Below are 9,926 nucleotides of genomic sequence, written 5' to 3' on the forward strand. Positions count from 1 at the left end.
CATTTAGTCTTTATTTTTTTCAATTGTTTGTACCTTTTCTCTTCTTAATTTCCTATGCATTTCTTTCATTTTTCCTTTCTTCTTCTACTTTTACATGCTAATATGACTAACTGGCTGGAAGACAACACTATGTACTACAACAAATATAGTGGAATTCATATTACTTTGTTAAGTGAAATTATGCATCACTTGTATTTTTTTTTGTTTTAATTCTAACTTGTACCATATTTAAAAAATAAGAAATAAAAAATCATTTTTAATTTACTGTCCTTGATTTGAAAATCTGTAACATATGTATTGCTGTATATTAGCCTGTTTCTGTTTTTGTTTTGGCTATTTTTTATGACTTTGCTTTCACCCTTGAAAATAAAATTAAATTTTTAAAAAGAAATGAGAGGGTCAGGGAAATGGCTCAGTAGAATATACATTTCCCTGGCAAGCACAAGGGCCTGAGTACAATCCCCGATTCTGAAAAAAAAAAAGATAAATAAATATATAAAGGAAAAAAGAAAAAGAAATGAGAAAAGTGACAAATTCACATGAATGATTGGGAGTAATAACAAGGAATAGAGATTTTAAAAACTTAAATTTTGGTTCAAAAAAGAACCAAAGCCATATATATAGTTCGGGGTAAGAGTGATTGCCATTAAAAATGTTTGAACTAGAAGACAAAAATAATTTCAGGCATTTCAGGAATTAACAAGCCCTCTAAAGTACAAGTTGTAAACAATTGATTTGAGAAGGAAACCTGTGGATCCCCTGCTGAAGAAGGGCTGCCTAGGGAACTGGTTCCTTGGGATTCATTTCATCATGCTGAAACACTCAGAAGTGCTGTGTGTGTGTCCCAAGGAGGCCTGTCTCCTGCTCAAGACAGTGGCAGACATGGATGTTGTCTGCCTGGCGCTAGTATTTTAATCAAGCAGAAAATAGGAGTCATGGAGGCTCCCATCCAGATATCAAAGGAAGGGCTGGATGGCAAAGTAGTATGCCTCTGAAAACCTGATGCATGAAGTTGTAGGAGTGAGACCTAATCTTCACTAAAGATCCCAAGAAGTTGGAGACATGAAGAGTGTGAAACATCAGGCAAAGAAAACTACAGGCAGTGAGAGAAACCAATCCATGAGAAAAGCTTTGCGGGTTGTCCCCATAATACCACCATTGTGGGAGTGGGCATGGCTGAGCCCTGTGGAATTTATATTTAGCTCTACTTCCAGCTCTGTGTCTCTCTAGCTCTCCCACTCCTTCACTGTTCTATCCCCCATACACTCAGACTTTCTCTGTTACTTTATTTCTATTTTTGTCTTCCCTCATTCCTGGAAGGATCCAAGTTGAAAATTTCTGAGAGTATGCGACATTCATGAAAGAATCAGATATCTTGGACAAGGGAAAGGAAAAGGCAAGCATGATTCTTGCTGTGTGGATGAACACATTCAAGACCTCCTGCGTGGTACAGCAGGAACATTGCCTCCAGTTTTCATATGCATGCCTAAAATTTTATCAAGATTACTTAATATCTATATTAATACCAGATCAATTTTCCTTGAAAACATTTTTAGAACACTATCATAACATCTATCTCACCACTAAGCTTGAATAGGAAGCATAATAAATGTTGAAGACATAAACATCCTGACTTATTGATGTGGAAAATGAAAGGGTTTGCATTTAAAGAAATGTATGCTTATGCATGTGAGTGTGTGTATATGACCTTGTAAAAAGATGATAAGATTCTCAGAATATAATATTGTGATCATCACTTTAGATGGTTAGATACCTTTGGTAATGTGTAAGAACTTCAAACTGTATGTGAGTTTCTTGTACAAACATTATTTTGTCATGTTTTTGAAAAAGACTGGGTCTGGGAAGAGATGGCTCAGTAGAATAAGCACTTCCTTGGCAAGTGCAAGGGCCTGAGTTCAATCCCCAGTTCCTCCATAATAAATAAATAAATAAATAAATAAATAGGACTATTTATGAAGTTTAGTTTACCAATTTGAATTCCTGTTGTTTCAAAATACATTTAAATTTTTTGATGTTACTTGCCAAGAGCACCAGTATCCAGACTAATGTATGTACATAGGCAAAATCAGGAAAAAAATATACAAATAAACATAACTTTGTTTGCATTTTAACACACAGATATTTCCTTCATCATCAACTGGGAAAGACTCCATGCTTCTTCAGTAAGACACAAAGTATCTATATGAAACTCAGAGGCAATCTGGGAAAAAAAGTCAAACTTAAGAAATAAAAGCATGGATCTAGTCATTAGGAAACTTTTATCTTTCCTGGATTGGAATTGGATATATTAGTTTAAAGGGAGAATTTTTTTTTTTTTTTAGTTTTCATTAAGTAAATGTGCATAGCACTTAAATTGATGCATTAATAACATCTTTAGCAATAGCATTTCAACTGTTATACTTTTTCAGACAGTGGAGGTTGTGTGGCAGAGCACACTGACAACCATTTCAAGTGTGGAATTCATGCTAGGAGATTTAGGAAATGGGTTCATGGTCCTGGTGAACTGCCTAGCCTGGGTCAAGAGAAGAAAGACCTTGTCAGCCAATCAGATCCTCCCTGCTTTGGTGGTCTCAGGATTGGTCTGCTTTGCTCAGTCCTCACGGGATCTGCAACTAAAGCTTACTGACAATCGAATCCTGTCAGTTACCTATATTATCTGGGCAGTCCCCAATCATTTTAGCATGCGGCTTGCTGCAAACTCTAGCATCTTGTGTTTTCTGACTACAGCTAATTTTTCTAACTCTACTCTTCTTTCATCCTTAAGTAGAGGGTTAAAAACATGGTAATGACTTTGCTGATGTCTCTGGTCTTCTTGGTTTTATATATCATACTGATAAACAAACATACATTCATATCTAGGTTGATGGTTCTAAAACACACATATCTTACAGTTCAAATCTGAGGAATTTTGAAGTTTTTCCCATGTATGTTTCTCACCAGCAGTATGTTTCTTTTCATAGCCTTTACCGTTGCCTTGATTACTTTTCTGTTGCTCATGTCTGTCTGTGGAAAAATCTGAAGAATGTATAGAACAATCTCCAAGGATACAGAGATGCAAGCCCCGTACCTTGTAAAAAAGCCTTACAAACTGATCATCTTTCTCCTACTATATACCACTTTCTTCCTGTTTTTCCCTTTTTGTAAAATATATTTGGTTGTTGCAAGGTCTCACTACACAGCTCAGAGTCATGGTGATCCTCCTGCTTTCAGCCTCCCCAGCGCTGGAATTACAGGCATGCACAAGCATGCCTCAACTGTGCCCGGCTCATCTGGGATGGTGCCAGGGATTGAACCACTGTCCCTGTGCTTGCCTAGGCAGGTGTTTTAGTCTGCTGAGCTATCTTGCTGGCCCCCTTCCTGTCTCTTTCTAAACAAGTTTGGAACTCTGGATTTCAGAGTAAAAGACATGTGTTTCTGTTGTGTTAAACTGCAGGAATCGCTTTTCCTTCATACCATTCATGTGTCTTGATTCTGAGAAACAGTAAGTTGAGACAGGCCTCTTTTTCAGTGCTAATGTGCTAATGTCCTTGAGATCCAAACATGTGAGTGGTGCAGTCAGGTTCACAGGTCATTTTGGAATCATCTTTTTTATTCTGGAAAAGAATTAGCTTATTGGAAATTCTTGTCCTTTGTTTATCGATGTATAAAAAGAGATATGAATGCAAACATCTTAAACATAAAAAGCCTTTTGTAGAAATATATATTTTTTCTGTGACTGATTTTTTTTTTTTTTTTTTTTTTTTTTTGTATATTAGGGAAGGGTCTATAGTGTGTTCAGGGTCTCACTACTAAATCAGACTCATAATGATCCGCCTGCTTACATCCTGCCAAGAGCTGGGATTACAGGCCCATGCCACCACACCCAGTCTCAATTGCTGTATCAGCGCCCCCTGGGGTTGGGGCTGGCGTGGTACACCTGGGTAAAATAATTTTTTTTTTCTGTACCAGGGATTGAACACAGGACCTTGTGCTTTCCAGGCAGACACTTATTCTACTGAGCTATCTGCCCTGCCCGGAATTATTTTAATTTCAATAGATGTTATAAAATTACAAAATTGATATATAGTAAATATTTACTGAAAGAGAATAATATAATATTTAGGTAGCAGGTAATCTCTATACATGTCATATCTTTTTAGTGCTCACATGTGTGTAGCATAATTTTTCCTTTGAAAAGGCTAATATTCTAAGCTATAGAAAAGTATTATGTACATGTAATTATTTTTAATCATTATTTCACTTGTAGTTTTTCTATATTTTGTTTTTGTATAGCCACATAAAGAAATAATTACACATTGAAAATATTAATTATGATGACTGGCATCTCTACAAAAGGAGTTTTTCCTTTAGTTTTACCAGTAAGTATAATCTTGATTTTAAATTTAAGATACTTAAAGAAATCAATTTTAGAGAAAATTATTCTTATAGTTTGATTATAAAACATCAGTGAAAGGTATGAAATGTCTTGTTATTTTTAGATTATTACTTACTGTTCTTTTGACTAATTAAAATAATGGCATATATGAATTGTAGTATATAAAACAAGAGTATATCCCCTAGTTCATAATATAAATATTCATATTTGCTTATATTGTAAGAAATTTACAGTCATTTTAGGTAAAGTAAAATTCAGAGATACAAAGTAATAATAAATAATATTTGAAGATGATATAACCAAACTGGGTCACATGAGGGATCTTTTTAAAAAAATCATATGATAGAAAATTGAAAAATGTTACATCCCTCAAAGTGCTGAGGAATATAATCATGCAAAATATTTATGGACACGATAACACTAATATCAAAAAAAATGATCTCAATCTAAAGAACTATAATACACTAAAATTAGAGAATTATTAGAATTTGAAAAGGGAGTTAATAAAGACCTAATAAATAGTAATATAAGTTCTTCTGAAAGTATGATACTAAGACAAGATAATGTTTTTGAAAATGGAAAAAAATAATGAATTGACAATAAAAGTTTTAAATATTTTACAATGTAGTAGATGAAGTGCAATCAATAAGTATAAACACAATACAAATGAATACCTACAATGTTAAATTTAACAGATAAATGCAGAGTTCTTTAACCAACATAACATGTACTAAAATTTCAATGAAATATTTAACATTTTTAAACATAGACCTCTAATAAATTTAACACTTTTGAACATGCACTAAAGAATGTCTGCTATAGAATACATTCCTGATCAACACTATTCTGTAATACTTTGAAGAAATGACAAGAGTAATGATCATATTCCATAATGTTGAAAGGTAAATTTCAAATTTGTTCACATATAAAACTGAAAATAAAGAGAATCATTTCTCTCTCTCTCTCTCTCTCTCTCTCTCTCTCTCTCTCTCTCTCTCTCTCTCTCTCCAGAATTGGGCATAGAACTTGGGATCTTGCACATTCTAGTCAGGTGCTTATGCCAGATGGTCGGAGTTGGCATAAGTCCCAGACCATCTGAGTTGGCATTCTTAAATGTTCATATTTATAAATGTGACAGAAAACAATTCTATGCAATCAAAGTTTGTATACTAAACAAACAAGAGAACATTATGTTTCATGGTGTTTTAACAGATTTATTTTTGGACTGGAAATCAAACTCAGGACCTTGCTTTTGCTTGCCAGGCAAGCTCTTGTGCCACTGAGCTATACCCCCAAGCCCATGTTTCATAGTAAAATGTGAAATATTTTACACTGATCCTAACATTCAGCAAAGCTTTGTAGTAGAGTTATTAGCCAGTGCAATATGAAAAGATATTTTTTAATTTATGAAAATTGTAATAGATTTTTCTTATTATTTTCCCTAAGAAAATTCTTACAGTATACACAAAGATATAAGAAAAGTTATTATCAAACAGAATTAGTAAGAACGAGAGCCAGTCAGATAGCTCAGTGAACTGAAGTGCCTCGTTGGCAGAGCGCAGCAGCCGGCTTTCGATCCCCCCCAGTATTATGTTGGGCCCACCCTCAGGGTGCGCTGAGGCAGCAATTGAGACTGGGCTTGGTGGCCTGCACCTGTAATCCTAGCACTTGGGAGGCTGAAAACAGGAAAATTACCATGAGTCTGATTTATGTAGTAACCCTTGTAGACCCTGTGGATTTTGTACCAAATACATTTTAAAAAATTACAACAAAATGTTGAAAATATATTCAACTCTATTCACCAATAAATATTCTTTATGATATTTAAACCATATTATTTCACAGTTATAACAAACCTGAGGGTCCTGGAAATAAGTGACATACATCATTTTTTTGACCCAGTAAATTATATTGAAAAACAAAAAATAGACCTGTATAAATGTAGTCATATATGTTATTCTTGAGTAAATAGAATCCACTTCTTAATGTAACTTTTGTGTCCAAATAGTGATGTTCTGTACCTTTCCAAAGAATATCTCAACAATTTTCCAGAATACATATGAAATTTTTGAATATTTTCATTCAGTAATGAACAAAGAAATATACTGTAAATTAAAACAATGATCTTTGTAAAAGACTTAAATATGAGAGATAGTTGATAAATATTGTGGACTAAGATGATTCAGTGGGAACAAAGGAAAGTTAAAGCTTGATATGGTTATCCAGATTCAGTTTTTCTTTTTTCTTTTTTTTTTTTAATGTATTTGGTACAAGGTCTCAGTCTGCAGCTCAGACTCATAGTGATCCTCCTGCTTTCAGCCTCCCCAGCTTTGTGATTACAAGTGTACACCACTACACCTAGACACATTTGCTGGTTCAACATGCCCTGAGGGGACAGGGCCAGCGTGGCTTGTGGGACCAGGAATCGAACCCCAGTCTCTGAGCTTTCCAAAGCAGGAACTTAGTCCACTGAGCTATCTCACCAACCTGACTCAGATTTTCATTTTTGGAAATTTCATGATAACAAATCCTGTTTTATTTTTTCTGCAGATTTTTTTTCAGAAACGAAATAAAATGTGTGAATGATTGAATTTTGTGTTTGTTTGCTTGAACATCATAAATAATAAAGCTACTTATAAATACTAGTCATCAATAATTAACTATATGGAGAATTAGATTTCCTACAAAAAAAAGTTGGAAGATTTTGTAAGGAAAAAACCTACAGATCATTTTCTCTAAAAATATTCTCCCTGAATCCACTGTTTTTGTTAACATAAATCCTTGATAATGGTGAATTTTCTGATCATATCCGGAAGACAGACTCATCATCAGTTTAGATATTTTCTGTGTGCTTCATAAAGTTGGCTTAAAATTTTACTAGCTGACATTCAAAGTTGAAGAACCAAATTATGTAGATACTAGATGGCAAAAAAAGTAAAATAATGAAAGAGAATACATATACATTTGCATGGTCACAAAGAGAGGTCAATTTTCATTCCATCACCTGCTGGTAAGAGTTGAAGTATTTGGTGAAGACATTCAGTACAAGGATTAGATTTATTTTGAACTATTTGAGAAATCAAAGTGTTTTCCACAAAAGCAAAATTAAATTTATCCTATAATGGATTGCATTGCTTCTTTTTTTTTTTTTTTTTTTTTTTTTTTGTGTGTGTGTGTGTGAAAAACCACACCTCAAAAAACACTTTAATTACAGCCTAACTGCATCAGGTGCAATGTCTGGGGACAGACTCTGGGTACAATGCTGTGTGGCGACCACTCATTCACACACGGCTCCAAGAAGGCCCCCAAAGGGGGACTTACCTTTGGGGATTGAGCCAAAGAGGGGAGGGGCAGCCCCAGAACAGGGGCAGGGGCAGGTCTGGGGAAAAGTTGCTACTTCTTGGGAAAGGAGATTTTCATGGCATTGTTCTGGGTGATCTTAAAGCCCTGCAGGGCATCTCGAGCGGCCCCGGCCTGCACTTCGTTGTCGAACTCCATGAAGGCGATATCATGCAGCCCGGGCACCAGGCAGACCTCCTTGAAGCCAGGGAACTGGTTGAAAAGCATGGACAGCATGAGCTCGTTGGTCTCTTCTGGCAGGTTGGTCAGGAACAGGATGTGATTTGATGGATTCTCCAAGAGAGGCTGAGCAGGTGGCATCTGCCCTGGCATAAGCTTCTGTGGGAGCATGGCCCCAGGAGGAATCTGGCTGGCTGCGAGACCCGGAGGTGGGATCATGCCAGGAGGTGGCATGTAGGGTGGCTGATCCGGCATGTGATGCATGATGCGGGGAGCCTGAGTCATGAGCGGCATGCCCGGGACAGGGCCCTGGACAGCTCCCACCACGGGGGCTGCAGCCCCACCCTGCACAGCCTTCTTGGCAGATGGCGTCTCCTGGCTCTTGGGCTTCCTCTTCTCCCATTTGCGGTCTCGCTCCACAAACGTATCCTTCATCTTGGCAATGATATCCGAGTCAGTCTTGGCATACTGAATGCGTATTGGCTTGTAGAAAGGGAAACCTTGCGTGGAGCGCAGGGCATTGGTGGCACTGCTGACTTCCTTGAAGATGACAAAAGCCTGCCCTCTCATCTTCAGGCTCTGAGACACCAGAATATCCAGGATCTGACCAAACTGGGAGAAGATGGCATACAGGGACTTCTTCAGCTCATCTTTCTTGATCTTCTCATTGAAGTTGTTGATATAAATAGTGTGATTGGGGCCCGTCTCAGGAATTGCCATGGTAGGGCAACAGGGCCACAGGTCCCACGAGCACCGACAGCCAAGTAATTCAGATCAGACCGCCTGTTTCCATTGTTAATGTTGGTCAGAAATTTGAAAAAAGAATGAGGAGCTACATTGGAAAACCAGAAACTATTTAGTAGAGACATCTGTGAAGAGACTGAGAACTCACAGCACTGGATCCTGAGACATTATGGTTTGTTTCAATTTTATTCTTGATTTCCTACTGAGCAACATTTATTAAATAATAAGAGATGCTTTTTTTGTTTTTGGAAATTTTGCCAATGGCCTCTTAGCACTGGTGGACTGCACTGATTTTGCTAAAATCTCAAGTATCTTTTCAGCTGATCAAATTTTCTGCTTTGGAAATCTACAGAGTTGGTCTCCTTAGGCAAATGTAATATACTAATAGTCCACTGTGATCAATGCAGGGTGACATGGTGAGCAACTAAGAATTACTTTTCTTATTGCTGGGAAGGTAATCAGTCATTTTTACACCTGGCTTGTTACTAGCCTCAGAATATTGTATTTGATTAAGACAGTCATTTTTAACTGTATTTTTCCTTCACCTTAAAGAGCAGAGAAATAGTACATTAACAACTTTTTTTCTATAATCTTACCATAGTAAACACAAAGGAGGCAAAGCCACTGAATGACTATGTAGGGCATGAGACGTCAATGACTAAATTAAGGGACATTGCAGGTCTTTCAATTATAACTGTCGTAACACTCATGAACTTCATATCCTCGATTACTTTCCCTATCTGTGTTCTCTTCTTCACCTCCTCCTGTGTGTGCAGCTCAGAAAGATCGAGCTCCAGAGCAATAGGTCCCAGGATCCCAACACCAAGGTCCATGGCAAAGCCTTGCAAACTGTTCTTTCTGTGTCACTTGCTGTTTCACTTGTCCTCTTTTTCTCTTGCAAATGTTATTCATTCTACTTCCGTAATCATCTCACACTGAAGTCTCAATAAGCGACTGAAAGAATCTGCCCTTGCTGGTCATCGTTGTCTGTATTTCAAACCATTTATATGTCCTGACTTGGGGGAAATAAGAAGTTTAAAATGTCTCTTTGTTGTTTCTATGGAAAGTGAAGAGTAGATTAGAAAAGGAAAACTTTAAATTTAATAGATCAATCACAGGAGTTCTGAAAGCATTCCACTTGATGGTGTTTCATTTATTGTTTCCTACCACTTTTACTATAGTTTGTATATTTGAGTCATTTATACACTTTTCTACAGTACTTTACCTATATATATTTTTAAAAGATATATTAAGTCTGTGATGTTGT

The 9,926-nt window shown here is 36.5% G+C and overlaps 1 protein-coding gene across 2 annotated transcripts; it reads right to left on the reverse strand.

Moving 5' to 3' along the window:
- Window positions 1-7,789: 7,789 nt before the first annotated feature.
- LOC101578836 (U1 small nuclear ribonucleoprotein A-like) lies at window positions 7,790-8,706 on the reverse strand. 2 transcript variants are annotated; one of them, XM_023709561.1, is made up of 2 exons: window positions 8,219-8,706; window positions 7,790-8,056 (listed from the first exon to the last, which is right to left on the reverse strand). In XM_023709561.1, the coding sequence occupies exons 1-2, from the start codon at window positions 8,633-8,635 to the stop codon at window positions 7,790-7,792; spliced, it is 684 nt and encodes a 227-aa protein (XP_023565329.1). In that variant the 5' UTR covers window positions 8,636-8,706. The 2 variants fall into 2 exon arrangements, with proteins under 2 accessions (XP_023565329.1, XP_023565328.1); XM_023709560.1 differs by having other exon boundaries at window positions 7,790-8,706.
- Window positions 8,707-9,926: the final 1,220 nt, after the last annotated feature.

This window comes from Octodon degus, unplaced genomic scaffold, assembly GCF_000260255.1.
Source record: "Octodon degus isolate 3935 unplaced genomic scaffold, OctDeg1.0 scaffold00012, whole genome shotgun sequence".
NCBI lineage: Eukaryota > Metazoa > Chordata > Mammalia > Rodentia > Octodontidae > Octodon > Octodon degus.

Bases quoted from the DNA above. Each gene is read 5' to 3' on its own strand.
- LOC101578836 (XM_023709560.1), bottom strand. From the start codon at position 8,635: ATGGCAATTCCTGAGACGGGCCCCAATCACACTATTTATATCAACAAC.